The 15,980-nt window shown below is 39.0% G+C and overlaps 2 protein-coding genes and 1 long non-coding RNA gene across 4 annotated transcripts in view; 1 reads left to right on the top strand and 2 right to left on the bottom strand.

The window, feature by feature from the left end:
* Positions 1–570, bottom strand: part of LOC141782433 (uncharacterized) — a 53,925-nt gene extending 53,355 nt beyond the window's left edge. The window contains exon 1 of the long non-coding RNA XR_012597115.1: positions 350–570. This is a non-coding gene — a long non-coding RNA (uncharacterized LOC141782433). The remainder of the gene's footprint in view (positions 1–349) is intronic.
* Positions 545–5,262, top strand: LOC141782411 (beta-1,3-galactosyltransferase 1). Of its 2 annotated transcripts, none has more exons than XM_074658751.1 (2): positions 545–684; positions 758–4,191. In XM_074658751.1, the coding sequence occupies exon 2, from the start codon at positions 2,000–2,002 to the stop codon at positions 3,164–3,166; it is 1,167 nt and encodes a 388-aa protein (XP_074514852.1). In that variant the 5' UTR covers positions 545–684; positions 758–1,999; the 3' UTR covers positions 3,167–4,191. The 2 variants fall into 2 exon arrangements, with proteins under 2 accessions (XP_074514852.1, XP_074514862.1); XM_074658761.1 differs by having other exon boundaries at positions 585–828; positions 1,987–5,262.
* A 7,395-nt stretch (positions 5,263–12,657) lies between these two features.
* LOC141782305 (interleukin-17C-like) lies at positions 12,658–15,980 on the bottom strand. The gene is made up of 3 exons (XM_074658486.1): positions 15,608–15,980; positions 15,299–15,501; positions 12,658–14,369 (listed from the first exon to the last, which is right to left on the bottom strand). Exons 1-3 carry the CDS (start codon positions 15,632–15,634, stop codon positions 14,135–14,137), a joined length of 465 nt encoding a protein of 154 aa, XP_074514587.1. The 5' UTR covers positions 15,635–15,980; the 3' UTR covers positions 12,658–14,134.

Below are 15,980 nucleotides of genomic sequence, written 5' to 3'. Positions count from 1 at the left end.
GGAAATCTTGCAGTTGTCATTAGGAGCACCGGAGGACAGCGGAGGCACATGATTTTTTTCAGATTACCTGTCTCATGCACCACTGTCAGGATATAGTGACCATTTTATAAAAATATGTTTTTTTTAAATCATATTTGCTCCAAACAATCTGAATACTTCCTCACCTCTAATTATGAACAAACATACGCAGCAAATATTTCACCACTCAAACAAAATAACAAAAGGTAAGTAATCCTGTAAAGCACCTCGTTATAAAAACAACCAAATCATAAATATTTCACACGTCACACCCTCCTCCTTCACACACACACACACACACACACACACACACACACACACACACACACACACACACACAAACACACACACACACACACACACACATACACGCACACAACCAGGTGTGAGCTCAGAGGAGCTGTTCCTGAAGCCTCTGGAGGGACTTTACATCAGCTCTGAGGGAAAAAAAAAAAACACTGGTGAAGTCAAAGGGGTGGAGCAAACAAAGGTGTGGCTACCTGCAGGTAGAAAAAAAAAATAGGGGACACAGTTCCATGGTTACTTATTGAGAAACCCTGTGGCTGGCTGCCAAGGAGCTCAGTGTTTCACAGAGATGGCAGTGGATAAGCAGGCGTTTTGACATATGATTTGAATGTTGGTGGCTGATACAGTTTTATCTCACAGGTAGGAGTCAACTGAACGCCTCAAAGTGGAGTCATGAATTTTTCAGTGTAACGTTTCTTCTGTTATCTAAAAGGAAGACAGCCCTCATCTATAGACGGTCGAGAGTCAACATGCTGCAGGGAGGTTTTGCTGAGTGACACAACGGTAGGTGAGCTTTTTTAAAATATCATCTGTTCTCATGAAGCGGTTCGTGTCTGACGAGGAAGCAGAGAAGAAGAGGAAGAAAAAGGAGGTTAATGATTAGTTAGGAGTTTTTATCATGAAAATGTGTAAAGCTGTAAAACTATTCTTAAGAGTGATGGTTTAAACAGTGTTATAACTAGTAATTTATCAAATATTTAAATATTGTTCATTTGAAAGTAAAAACACTGATAATACATTTACTCCTAGTACTCATATCTTTTACTTAAGTAAAGGTATCAATACTGTAGCAGTAGAACAAGTACTCATATCTTTTACTTAAGTAAGGGTATCAATACCGCAGCAGTAGAACGAGTACTCATATCTTTTACTGAAGTAAACGTATCAATACCGCAGCAGTAGAACAAGTACTCATATCTTTTACTGAAGTAAATGTAACAATACCGCAGCAGTAGAACGAGTACTCATATCTTTTACTGAAGTAAACGTATCAATACCGCAGCAGTAGAACAAGTACTCATATCTTTTACTGAAGTAAATGTAACAATACTGTAGCAGTAGAACAAATACTCAGATTTTTACTGAAGTAAATGTAACAATACTACATCAGTAGAACAAGTACTCAGATATTTACTGAAGTAAAAGTAACAATACTGCAGCAGTAGAACAAGTACTCAGATCTTTACTGAAGTAAAAGTAGCAATACTGCAGTGTAAAAATACTCCCTTTTTTACAAGTAAAAAACAAGTTGACAAGTTTAAAAGTTTCATACTTAAGTAAAAGTACCAAAGTATTAGCATCATAATATACTTAAAGGTACCAAAAGTAAAAGTACTCATTGTTGCAGAATGGACAATTTCAGAATCATACATTACCGGATTATAATTACTCATGACTTTAATGTTGCAGCTGGTAAAGGTGGTTTAATTACTTTGTGTACTACTGGGTAGTATAATAATATATTATTATTTATTAGTTGGTTTATATTAAGTATTCATAATCTGAATCTTTAAAGTAACTAAAGCTGTCAGATAAATGTGGTGGAGTAAATATTTTCCTCAGAAATGTAGTAGAAAAAGCATAAAATGGAAATAGTACTCAAGTAGACTACTTTAGTAAATGTACTACATGTCTGTCTCACTGTGCGATCTGTGCTGTCAGCCAGGGGCCGGAGATGGAGCCAGAAAGCAGGAGATGCTGTAGTTGGTCACGACGCCAGGGTTTCCTCCTCATCCTGGTGTTGGCAGCAGTTTTGTTTTTCTACACCACCGACAAAACGGCGATAACGTTGAACTGGAGCCCAATAAAATGGTGGATTCCATTTAAAAGTCTGAGACAAAATGTCATCTCTGGTTTCAACACCAGCACACCTGCACTTCCTCATACTGAGAATATCATGACAACCAATATGACTGATCTGACTGGACAGACAACAAATGGTTCTGCGGCGCTGACTCAACAGATACAGGCACCAACTGACCCGGCAAAACCGCCTCCTTATAAATCTCCGGGCCCGTACTTTGTGGAGTACCCCAACGAGTACCACTTCATTATAAACGAGCAAAACAAATGTGAGCAGCAGAAGCCTTTCCTGGTTCTGATGGTTCCTGTGGCGCCCAGCAACAGGGCGCATCGCGACGTCGTCCGCAGCACCTGGGGAGGCGAGAGTCAGGTTCTGGGCAAAGTGGTGCAGCTGTTCTTCCTGCTGGGGCGGCACGCCGGAGAAAGAGCGCAGCAGCTCCACGAGCAGCTGATGGAGGAGAGCCGAGAGCATCGGGACCTGATCCAGAGCGACTTCCTGGACTGCTACAAGAACCTGACCATCAAGACCATGGTGATGCTGGAGTGGCTGGACTCCCACTGCTCCAACGCCGCTTATGCCATGAAGATTGACTCGGACATGTTTCTGAATGTGCCCAAACTCATCGAGATGTTGTCAACGGCTCCAAAGACAAACTACATGACCGGAGAAGTGGCGAGAGGAGCTGCAGTCCGGAGAGATAAACCATCCAAGTGGTTTGTACCTGTGGAGGTTTACTCTCGGGCCTATTACCCAGTTTACACTTTGGGTCTGGGCTACGTCTTGTCTCTCGACCTCCCTAAAAAGCTTGTGGAGGCATCCAGACATGTTAAAGCTTTTTACATTGAAGACGTGTATTTGGGGATGTGCATGCAGCACTTGGGCATCCCTTACACCCAAGGCGGGGGTTTTTTCCACGTGTTTCCTGTGTCATACAGTCGCTGTGCGTACGCCAGGCTAATAGCCACCACTAGATTTGAAAACACTGATGGAGTGGAGGTTTGGAAAGACTTTAAAAGACCGGGTCCACAATGTCCATAAACAGGATTTATTCTATTTTTACCTCCACCAAGGCCGAAGGCCAAGGAAGGAGGTTATGTTTTCACCGGCGTTGGTTTGTTGGTTTGTTGGTTTGTTGGTTTGTTGGTTTGTTGATTTGTTTGTTTGTCCGTTAGCAGGATTACTCCAAAAGTCTGTGATGGATTTGAATGAAATGTTTTGGAGGGGTGGGGTGTGGCACAATGAACAATCCATTAGATTTTGGTGGCGATCCGGATCATGATCCGGCTTCGGGAATTTTTTGTAATAACTCCGCTCAGCCTGTGCACTAGCACCAAAAGGCTTTAAGACATGCGCAGTGTAACTGATGACATGTTCATGACGCGTCACCCTGCCTCTTTCCTTCTGCCAGCTTTCCTCATCAAACACGGTGACGTTACAGTTTACTTCGACCAAGGCACAATGTGGGTCGTTGCGGGCTTACTACGTTGTAAAAGTGAAAGTGAAACTTAAAGCAACATGTCTAACATGTAAAACTGAATGAAACGTACAAACAAAAAGGCTCCTTTAGGTTTAGGCAACAAAAACAGTCAGATTTAGGTAATAAAACTACAACTACTTTAGGTTTGAGCAATAAAACTACAACTTCTTTGGGTTTAGGCAATAAAACTACAACGTCTTTAGGTTTAGGCAATAAAACAACAACTTCTTTAGGTTTAAGCAACAAAAACAGTTAGGTTTAGGCAACAAAACTACAACTTCTTCAGGTTTTTATACGTGCACATATGAAGGAAACAGACAGCCGTTGGCTGAACAGCGATATTACAGAGAAAGGCTTTGGAAGATGTTTGAAATTTTCACCACTGTTTACATAACAAGGGATTAAGTAAAGGGGTAACAGTAAAAGTAGTAACCACAGAGGTAATAATGGCCAAGGTGGATGAAGCTGTTTGCTTAAAAGAAATGAAACCTCAAGTGTGTTAGTAGTCCTAGTCAGAGGTCTGGTATGTACTGCCACCACTAATACGTCACAACCTTGAACAAATACTGTGGCACTGTCCCATCCATTTATCCCAAAACAGGTTTTATTTTACCCTTCAGCTGTTTTTTTAGCACTGGCAACTGAAAAAAAAGCTCCTCTTTCTTCTGCACAAAACGTGTTGAGACACGTCACAACATTCAGTGCCCTGCCCCGGGGGAGATATTTAGTCCTGATGTTATCTGAGACCATTGGGCTGCAGCAGCTGCAGACTGCATGAGGAAGTCTGAGGAGGTCAAAACTGCAGCTACATCTGCAGTATAAACAACAGCTTTTGGTTTGTGACCTTGCTGCTGCACACAGTAGTGCCACATTTGATTTATTCCAGGGTCTAAACCAGGGTGTAAACATTTAAAGGGGATATCCATAGTCAGTGTATTACCTACAGTAGATGGAGTTTATATTTAGAATAATTTAACTGCTTTACCTCGCCGTCAGGCAGCCCTTTCTGACGGGGAACTGAAGCCGTTATCTATGCTCTCTTCAAAGCCACCAGACTCCACTGACAAAAACAGTAATTTTACCTTTCTACCGCTAATGTGTGACTTTGGTGTTTTAATGGGTTAGTTTGGATTCACCAGAGTCACACAATAACACAAACTAACCGATCAAGGCAGCGGTAGACCCATGGATGTATTAAGAGAACTGGATACAGAGTTGGAGGCGGGGCCCCGTTCATTCCTATGAGAGCTGCTCAGTGGCGCGTGAAGCCAAAATGGCTCGACTTCCGAGTGGAAAAGTACCCGGATCTTCCGGCGATCTTCCGCATCCATCGGGCACATGGAACGTGCACAGTAGCGTCCGCTCGGTCACATAGTTCGGTCATGGACTAAAAGTCTTTTTGGGCCCAATGGCATCCCGTGACGGATATGGAAGTTGTAGTACCGCCGTTTGGCCACTACGAGAATTGGGATCAACGACTGGCGCTCTTTTTGGGGCTTGGGTAGACCAGCAACTCCCGTGTTCTACGAGGTAAAATTACTGTTTTTGTCAAAGGAGTCTGGTGGCTTTGAAGAGTACATAGATAACGGCTTCAGTTCCCCGTCAAAAAAAGCTGTCTGACGGCGAGGTAAAGTAGTGAAAATATTCTAAACATAGCGTACACAAGAAGGTGTGTAATTTAAGTACGGAAGTTATGTGACATAAATCAACATTGACTTCTGGTTTCACACGGGACACGGACAGCGGTCTTGTCCTCCTACGTGGCGTTTGCCGCGCTCTATACTTCCCGGTTCACAATTACGTGGATTACATACGAATTGATTCCGACCATCACGAAAGAAAATGAGAAATTTGTGTCTATGTACACAAATCAATACATTACATTTCGTGACTATCTATGACCTGCTGTGTGACTCAGCTGGTCTAAAACACGTTTTGTTGCTGCCTCCGTCCGCAGCACTACATCGCTTTGCTCCCGGACTGGTACTCCTCACATAATCCCCACTTTTACGTTACATGAGTTGTTTACAATATCCAGTAATAACTCAATAATTTATTACTTTTGTTTATTTGTATTTATGACGCTTTATAATAAGGATAGAAAACACATGGTTAAATAATGAGTGTTGTGCAGTAGTGTAAAGAATTACATTTGAAACCCAGTAATCACCCGGTAGCACGCAGTCACTGACACTTTTGTTGTCGTCTTGTTTGCTGATAAAATCTGTTTGTGGGCTGAGTGGACAAACTGGTCCGTCTCTGAGGGAAGTTGACTAATCAGGGCAGGATGACCAGACGTGTGTCAACACTTTATATAGTTGTGAAGTGAGAAAGAAAAACAGAACTGTGAATCTCACTAGTTGTAGAGATTGCTTCTGCTTCTGCTGGATTCCAGCTAATTTGGTGCCGGGGTGAGTTGCCGTAAAGTGGGACACCTAAGATCCGGTAGGTGTAGGTCTTCCTCAAACAAATAAAAGTCAATAAAACATAGATATTTTATGTCTTTCTAATACGCCTAAATGCTTCAAAAATATTATAGTCTTTATTCTTTCTTTCTTTATTATTATTTATAGTCTTATTGTTTGTTTGATGTTTGATTCTCCATGTTACATCCACACATAAGCCTCGGTTTTGTAAAATAGAATAAAAAATAATAAATAAATAAATGAATAAATAAATACAATTATGAATAGAAACAAATACATCTAACATCCACACACAAGCCTTGGTTTTGTAAAATAGAATAAAAAATAATAAATAAATGAATAAATCAATAAATACCTCGGTTTTGTAACAGCAATAACACTGTAAGTGGTAAAATTATTGAACGTGGGAATGCAATTTTTCAAAATGGGCACCAAATAGGCGCTAAATATTCCTAAAATGTTGCAGAAAAAAAAGGACTTTATGAGTCTTGATGGTTTTTAAGGTGTGTTCAAGCTGATCAGATCATTTCTCTTTTCATTAGGAGAAAAACCGACAAAGATATCGCTGGTTCCATTTCTGGGTCACCAGTAGCCTCTAATCACACTTAAAGGCCGGGTTGACGATGTTCTCCAGTCTCCACTATCTGTTCTATTGGTTGAAATGGTCTTTACACCCCGACAGCGATCCATTACTGATGAGCTCTGAAAAAGGACCGGAAAAGAGCCGTCATCTGTAGCTGCTGTAATCCTGTAAAAACCTCTACCAATCACTGCCTCGCGGTCCGCTTGGAAAGAACCAATCAGATGCCAACATCGTCCACCCTATCTTTAAAGCGATACTGAACTTTGGTAGAACTTTCTAACTAACTAGTCATGATATTCGCCAGCTGAAGGGAAGAACTGTCATCAATCGCTCCGGTGAGCAGTTTGTTCTCTCTCTCCATTCACTCCCGTTGCTTAGCGATACAGGTCGCTAAAGTAGCTTTGACACATAACCCGTTTGGTTCGGAGGGAAAAAACTCTGTCTGTGATCTTCTGACATCTGATCTAATCAGTTTGAACACACCTTGGAAATCATCAAGAGTCATAAAATCAGTTTTCTGCAATATTTAGGAATATTTTGCTTGTATTTGGCGGGCATTTTGCCAAATTGTCAGCGCCCCGATATCTATATCTTTTCATAACATATTAACCTACATGTGTGCCAAATGTGTTGCTTTTATCACAAACTGCACAATTGTTACAAATATTTCAGCTTAAGTTGCTCCACAAAAAAGTGGATCTGGTTTTATTTGAACTTTAAAACCTTTGAAAAGAATGAAAATATTGCAACCCAAAAATCTTGTATATTTTAGCTATGAAGTAAATCTGCCTCTGCTCGGTCACACTTCTCTCTATTGGTGACATTTCTGGGAAGATTTTATGTAGCTTTACTTTAGAGTAATGTTACCTGTAGATGACATTCAAAGAACAGATATGAACGTAATTCAGGATCTTGTCCCAGATGTCCTCGGTGGGACATCTTTATCCCAACAGAGTGTCTTTTAACAGACTTTTCAGTGTCCCACATTTTGGACATGACTGTCCCACATTAGGAAATCAAGATTTGTCTTGGCAGTAGAGTACTTATATATCTACCATTGCTTTTATGAGTGTGACATCTGCATTTTCATTTTTTTGGTTTGATAAGGACACTACCATCACTTTTTTCAGACCGAGTACAAGTACAAGTACTTACATTTGGGTACTCGTAGATACCGAGTACCGATAGGAGTACTTCTCTGTGCCAAAAGACCCTCGTTAACAGCCAACTGGAGGGTGTGAGCGACACACGGCAGGCCGGGGAGTCCCGCATACGAGGCGGTGTGCCGCGACCGGCTCTAGGTCGGCTTGGAAAAGGCTCGGGGCGAAGGTGCTTCCGTGGGCCGTGGCCAAAGTGTCACCGGGGCGGACTGTCCTTAGTGCGCCCCAACCGCGTCATCATGCCCCCAGGGCGGGGCTCAGCCCACGTAAAAAGGCGCCAGGGGTCTGTGGCGATGTCTGCAACCCAACCGACCCGTCTTGAAACACGGACCAAGGAGTCTAACGCATGCGCGAGTCAGAGGGTGCAAGCAAAACCCTGTGGTGCAATGAAAGTGAGGGTCGGGCGCACCACCGGCCCGTCTCGCCCGCACCGTCGGGGAGGTGGAGCGTGAGCGTGTGCGATAGGACCTGAAAGATGCTGACGAGAGGTTAACGTCACGTTGCCGTAAAGTGGTATCGGTGCCGTTGTATTGGAGCCGTTTTGCGAGTACGAGTACATGAGCACAGTATCGGACCCTAGTTTGGTTTTAATGTTTGGTTTTAATGTTTTGGCTTCATATCACAATATATTCCAGAAATCTGAAATGCATAAAAAATGTCCCACATGAGGCTAATTCACCCTTTAAAGAGTATGACAGATATTAACATTTCATAAAGGTTGAATTCATGTCACTACTCGTGCATTAGTTATGCTTTAACTAAAACGTGTGTTTTGAACCCTTATTATATAGTTTCTATAATTTTTGCGGTTTATAATAAGTTTGTGTTTTTACTATATTTATCACTAGTCTTCATGTCTCTGCTCATTCTCCGGTGGTTTAACGACTTTATCCGTCTTTTTAAGCACTTTATAACGCTGGTAAGGAAGGCGCTGTATAAATGAAGTATATATTTTATTCCTATGATGAAGACATGTCATCTAACACGCCATCCACCACACAGTGTTTCTATATCATACAAACATGTTTAAAACTGATATAAATCTCTGCTGACCACATGGTAATATCTCCTGTGTGACTTCAGTTCTAATCACTACAACAACAAAGAAATCAGTTTATTATGTGTATGAATGAATGAATGTGGATTTGCTTGACTTTCTGTACAGGTTATTACACTCAGGTGAAATGTGACAAATGTAACAGAGAATAAACCCTCAGGGCTGTAAGGCGAATGTGCAGCTTCATGCATATGGAGGACGGAAACCTGCCAAAATAAAAAATAAATGAATAAATAAATAAATGACCTGATAAATGTGTCATTAAATGTAGCAAAAATAGTATTAAAAAATATATGTAGCCATTAAGTAGTTGATAAAATGTGACATAAATTGATATTTTCTGTTTTAATTTGCCCTTTTATTTATTTAGTCATGCACCTTGACCCTATGATGACACACATTGAGTGACAGCCCCCTCATTTGCATAATGAGACAGAATTACATAAAGAAATGTAAAAAGAAAAGAATACAGAAATAAATAAGTTTGGGGAAATAAATAAAAGATTAAATGCAAAGGGAGAATCATGCATGCATAAATAAATAAATAAATTTAATACATTTAGTTAATTTAAAAATAAATATAAAATAAATCAAAAGTTCCTCAAACAAATAAAAGTCAATAAAACTAGTCTACTGAAATTTAATGTATTTCTAATATGCCTTAATACTTCAAAACTATTATAGTCTTTATTTATTATTCTTTATTTATTTATTATTATTTATTGTCTTATTATTTGTTTGATGTAGTTCGATTATCCATGTAACATCCACACATAAGCCTAGGTTTTGTAAAATAAAATAAATAATAATAAATAAATACATATATTTAAAAAGAATATAAAATAAATAAATAAATACAAATGCAAAAATACCAAGAAAATGAATGAAAAAAATAAATGCAAAAATAAATAAATACATTTAATTATTAATAGAAACAAATACATAAATAAAAGGGAAAATTAAACAGAGGAGTAACTAAATAAGGGAATTAATACAAAGATAAATAAATAAAGAAGCAAATTAAAACAGACAATTTATGTCACATTTTTTCAATTAATTAATGGCTATGGTTATTTTTAATGTAATTTTGCCACATTTAATGACCTAATTATTTATTTATCAAATCAGTTATTCATTTACTTTTTGATTTTGACAGGTTCAGTCCTCCATACATGCAGAGGGAGATTTAGTGAACCCATATTTTTTTTGCTTCCTGTTGTCATGCAGAGACACTAAGTGGACATTTAGGACACTGCAACTGAACAATGTGACCAAACCATTGTTTGTTATTCATGTATGTGGAATAAATGGTTCAGAAAATGTATCTTTGTTTGTTTATTTATTAGCAATGATGTGTTCATTGAGCTATTATTATTGGTAAAGATAAGGCTTAAGTTGACTAATATGGGCCAGTACCTAAAAGTTTTTTTTTCAATTTCAACTTTTTTTTTTATTTGAAAGAGCCTCAAAACGTTGCTCCTAAACATTTTGCTTTATTTGTAAGCGTACTTATAATTGATCATTTATTGTGCTAATTCATAATATAATCTACCATGGAGTATTAGGGCCACTTTGAGGAAAAATAAATAAATCTGAGATTTAGAGAATAAAGTCAGAAGTTTACAGGAAAAAAACCTGGGGGAAATTACCTCTTTTGTGGAGGAAGAAAATTGCTTTTTATCTTGTAAAGTTATGTGTTTATTCTCGGAATATTACGACTTTTTCCTCATAAAGTTATGACTATTCTCATAATATTATGACTTTATTCTCGTAATATTTCAAAAATAAATTCTGAAAATAGTATGAATTTATTCTCATAATATTATGATTTTTTTTCTTGATAAGTTATGACTTTATCCTCATAATATTACGACTTTTTTTCGTAAACTTATGGCTTTATTCTCGTAATATTATGATTTTTTTTCGTAAAGTTATGACATTTGACTTTATTCAAATTAAGCCTTTTCCTCACCTCATCAAATCTATGTATAACGCTTTAGACTTGTAAACATGAGTGAGTGGTACCAGACCGTAGATTAACGGAATATATGTTATAACCTTAATCCATGACTGCATTTAATTTAGGAATTGCTTAAAAATAATATTTCTTAACATAAGGAAAATCTGCCATGGTGGCAGGTGACCTAAAATTTGTACCTGCCACAGCCAATATTCAGCCTGCATTTGGCAGATGGCAGGAGCTAATTTCATTCCCTGGACATTTTGTGTCTCTTTGTAGACCTTTTTGTCCATTTGTGACTTCACAATAAGAAATGTTAGCAGTGAGGTCAAACACAGGACTTTCTGTGTTTTTTTCCGGCAATTATCCGTCCGTTACTTTAATTAATATATTAATATATATGCTTGTGCTGTTTGAGAAAACTAATAACAAAATTAGTGTATATTAGCACATGTCAACAACAACTCAAAGTGCTTTACATGAGATATGTATATGTAAAGACACGCAAAACGACGACAAAGAGACTCAAAAACTACTACAAAGAGACACAAAACGACTACATAGAGACGCAAAACGACGACAAAGAGATGCAAAATGACGACAAAGAGATGCAAAAACGACTACAAAGAGACGCAAAACGACAACAAAGAGATGCAAAAACGACTACATAGAGACGCAAAACGACGATAAAGAGATGCAAAAACAACTACAAAGAGACGCAAAACAACTACAAAGAGACGCAAAAAGAACACAGAGACGCAAAACGACTACAAAGAGATACAAAACGACTACAAAGAGACGCACAACAACGACAAAGACACGCAAAACGACGACAAAGAGACTCAAAAACGACGACAAAGAGACTCAAAACGACTAGAAAGAGGCGCAAAAACTACGACAAAGAGACACAAAACAACGACAGAGATACAGGACGACGACAAAGACCCGCAAAGTGACGACAAAGAGACACAAAACAACGACAGAGAGATGCAAAAATGACGACAAACAGATGGTTTCTGGTTTCTGATGGCTTCTTGATTTCTCGCCTCAGTATTGTAGCTGTGAGCTTTGATTAACGCTCAGCTATTTGAGTGCAAACTGTGTCATAGTAATTGTGCAAGTTACTTTTACTACTTTCTGTACAGTTTAAAATGCAAGGCAGTTTATGGCACGGAGTGCAGGGCAGTGTGTAGAAAACAAAACCTTGTTACTGTGGAAGTACTGATCCGTCTCAGAGCTTTTCAGATTGTTCATCTCTTCACCGCCTGAAGCAACGGAGTCAATAAGTAGCTAAATATGCTGGTGTAGGTTATCTGAGGCCACTTCTTCAGGTCGTCCTCCATCTCTCCGTAGTAGAAGGCAGAGCTATGATCACATTATCCCGTCTGAGCTGTAATAGGTGGTGTTCACACATGTTTTATAATCTCTCTAAGAGAGAGGATTAGCGTAGCGTTACCATGGAAAACACCGGTTGTGGTTCAGTGACACGACGCGCCATAAATTGCGCCCATAATTCACGCAAGGCATCATGGGAGCTATAGGAATGAGGTGGATATGTGCCAGCATCTAATCTCATCATTTGAATTCTATATAGTGTTTGGGGCTCATGTCGTAGCCCACAGGGGACACCGATCCTGCAATGATTTATATATGTAAGAAGTTACAAACGGTACCTTTTAAGAATTTGATTAAGTGTAAGTAAGAGAAAATACAAGATCTATTAATAATAACTTTCTGGAGATTATCTATCTATGACTACAAATTATAGATCACATTCATTTCTGATTGTATTTTTACATGAAAGATAATGAAATTATAAGTGTAATTTATAGATGCAAATGAGGAGATACAAAAAGTACAAATGACTCAAAGAAAACCTTTTATTTGTTTTGGTAAATGGTAAAGTTCAAATGAAAGAGAACATGGACAGAGTTGAATAAACATTTCAGATGAGACGAAGCAGCAGCACATGTTGTCAATGAGGCTCGTTTGTGCTTTCATAATGCATAAAACTCAACTACTTCACAGGACCAATGAAGGGTATTACTCAACATTTGACCGGCTCATCCTCTCCTGAGTTTGTGTCTCAGGATCAACGGGTTACAAATACATCATACAATGTGCAATAATAATAATAATAAATCTAAACTAGTAGATTAATAGTCACATTTTGACCTCCAGGGGCGTCTTACACCCTTTATCCAGTAGAGGCCGACAGCTTTAAAACAACTCAAATCACCGGCCTCTTCACAGCGATCAAATCTACATTTGATAACAATATAAAAAAAAACACACTGTATAAATAAAAAATATATTTTCTATAAAAGTCATGTTTAAAATCCTCTCATTTAGCTAATAAGGTTTTACTTCACATGAAACACACAGCACATAACTTCAATGAGGAGTTTGATGCTTTACAGTGTTTTAAAAGTCATAAATCAAAGTGTGCTTTTAAAGTGTGCATGTGCCTAATAATAATAATATATTTGTTTAAAGGAATAGCTTGTCATTTTGAGAAATGTGAGTAAGATGAGACTGACAGTTAGCTTAGCTTAGCATAAAGAATGGAAACAGGTGGAAACAGCTAGCCTGGTTTCGGTTTAAGGTTTTTGAAATGGGGTTATGTGCCAGAACTAATGCCAATTAAAGGTACAGTGTATAGGATTTATACTGTAACTGGTTACTGGTTAAAAAAATGCGCTTGGGAACACTTCCGCGTAGCAACGGTGCCGCTCTCGCTTCAGAATGTTTTTGGCATCATGGTTGGTTTTTCCTCCGGTCTGTGATATCTGGCAGATGCCGTTAGGAGCACCGGAGGACACAGAAGAACATGATTTTTTTTTTTCAGATTACCAGGTAATTTTTTCAGATTACCTGTTTTTTTCAGATTACCTGTCTATTGTCACGATATAGTGACCATTTTATAAAAATAATTTTTTTTTTAATCATATTTGCTCCGTTTCTACCCGCTGCTGCTTTAAATGCGCCTGTCATGCGTCCACATTGACAACAATGGATTTGAGCGTGCAAAAGATGCAGCATGTGTATCATCTCAGGACCCCTCAGATTTATCTGGTGACCCTTTGGAGGGCCCGACCCCTAGGTTGGGAACCACTGGACTAAAGTAACTGTATAGTTAAAAGTAGCTCCACCTGAAGCAGCTTCAACAGCAACATGCTGCTCTAACAGGGATGGGACATCGCAGACGTTCCTCTCCCACAAGCATAAAACTGGAATAAATAACTCTAACTAATGACATCTTTATAAATTAATTGAACCCTAAGCTACGAGATGGATTGATAAAGAATCAGCACCGATGTGATTACGATAGTTTCTTTGATCCCTAAGCGTACTTGGGCACAACACAAGTGCAGGCCACGGGGACGTTGATAACATCCTTCTTGGCCTTGTATTTGTTTGGGTCTCGTTTGCACGGAGTCTTCCTCATGACCATCAGCGAAGCAAACACAGGCACCGAGTTGTAGTCCATGACTTCACGCTGGTTGATGATGCAGCCGAGATGAAGACACTTGGCGAAGGGGATCTCATAAGGAGACCTGTCGACTTCTCTGTCGAAGCTGATAGGAGACGAGACAAAAGACAAAAGAACAGACGTCAACAATCTGAATGATTTCTGTTCGTATTCGTTCTCTGTTGTGAATTGTGGAGAGTTTATTATTCGTATTTCAAGTCAAATTACCTCGATGTGATTGTAAAACACTTACAGTACTTTTCCTCAACTAAAACATCTGAGTACTTCTTCCATCACTGCAGTATTGTTACTTTTACTTCAGTTAAGATCTGAATACTTCTTCCACCACTGCAGTATAGTAACCTTTACTTAAGTAAAACCTCTGAGTACTTCTTCACTGCAGTATTGTTACTCTTACTCAAGTAAAACATTTGAGTGCTTCTTCCACCACTGCAGTATTGTTACTTTTACTTCAGTAAAGATCAGAGTACTCCTTCAACCGCTGCAGTATTGTTACTTTTACATCAGTAAACATGTGAGTACTTCTTCCACCACTGCAGTAATGTTACTCTTACTTCAAGGGAGTACTTCTTCCACTACTGCAGTATTAGTACTTTTACTCAAGTAAAACATCTGATTACTTCTTCACTGCAGTATTGTTACTTTTACTTCAGTAAAGATCAGAGTACTCCTTCCACCACTGCAGTATTATTACTTTTACATCAGTAAAGATTAGAGTACTTCTACCACCACTGCAGTATTGTTACTTCTACTTCAGTAAAGATCAGAGTACTCCTTCAACCACTGCAGTATTATTACTTCTACTTCAGTAAAGATCAGAGTACTCCTTCAACCACTGCAGTATTATTACTTTTACTTCAGTAAAGATCAGAGTACTCCTTCAACCACTGCAGTATTATTACTTTTACTTCAGTAAAGATCATAGTACTTCTTCATCCACTGCAGTATTGTTACTTCTACTTCAGTAAAGATCAGAGTACTTCATGGTATCAGCAGTAGTATGTTGGTACTCACGTGTAGTTCCATGGAGACAGGGAACGGTTGTTCAGCTCTCTGTTCGTCCTTGTGTCTTGCAGGACCTTAAAGAACCTCTGTTTATCCGAGTAGCTCCTCTGGAACCGGTTCAGACTGATGTTAACCAGTTGCCCACTGACACAGCCGGAGGAGCTGCCAGCAGCAGCTGAGAGGAGGTGATCGGTGAAGATCAGCAGAGAGATCTAGAAACATTTAGAGATAAAAACACATTCAAACCGCTGGAGACGTTTACAACTCCAAAACTGAGTCTGTGCGTAAAAGCTTGGTCCCTCTGGATCACTGACTCACCATCTGCAGGCTGACTAATCTGCTCATCTTGAACCTGGAGGTGTTTGACTGTGGCTGGCTGCTCCATTGATCCCAGTTTATATACACACAGTATCTGTGTCTAAAGGCTGCTTGTTTGACAAGGAAAGACCTTTAAATCTGAGTTTTTCCCTTTAAGTGATTCACTACCTCCAGAGACAGAAAAAGAGAAATATCAGCATCATGACTCAGACCTGGGCGGTGTAAGACATTTTCAAATCAATTGACTCTAGTTTTAAGCTCTGTGTATATAGCGACTCCCAGTCAGCTGGCTCACTGCCTGAAACATTACGACAAGCTACCATATCACTAATTCTGCAAAAAGGCAAAAATCAACAGGAATGTGGGGGACGAG

Source organism: Sebastes fasciatus, chromosome 2, assembly GCF_043250625.1.
Source record: "Sebastes fasciatus isolate fSebFas1 chromosome 2, fSebFas1.pri, whole genome shotgun sequence".
Taxonomy (NCBI): domain Eukaryota; kingdom Metazoa; phylum Chordata; class Actinopteri; order Perciformes; family Sebastidae; genus Sebastes; species Sebastes fasciatus.
The sequence above is the reverse complement of the archived record's forward strand: the minus strand, read 5'-3'. Positions and strand labels throughout refer to the sequence as shown.

Coding starts and splice junctions, on each gene's coding strand:
- LOC141782411 (XM_074658761.1), top strand. CDS start 2,000: ATGGAGCCAGAAAGCAGGAGATGCTGTAGTTGGTCACGACGCCAGGGT.
- LOC141782305 (XM_074658486.1), bottom strand. CDS start 15,634: ATGAGCAGATTAGTCAGCCTGCAGATG. Junction 15,502..15,607: donor GATTAGTCAGCCTGCAGATG/GTGAGTCAGTGA, acceptor AAATGTTTCTAG/ATCTCTCTGCTGATCTTCAC. Junction 14,370..15,298: donor CTGTCTCCATGGAACTACAC/GTGAGTACCAAC, acceptor GTCTCCTATCAG/CTTCGACAGAGAAGTCGACA.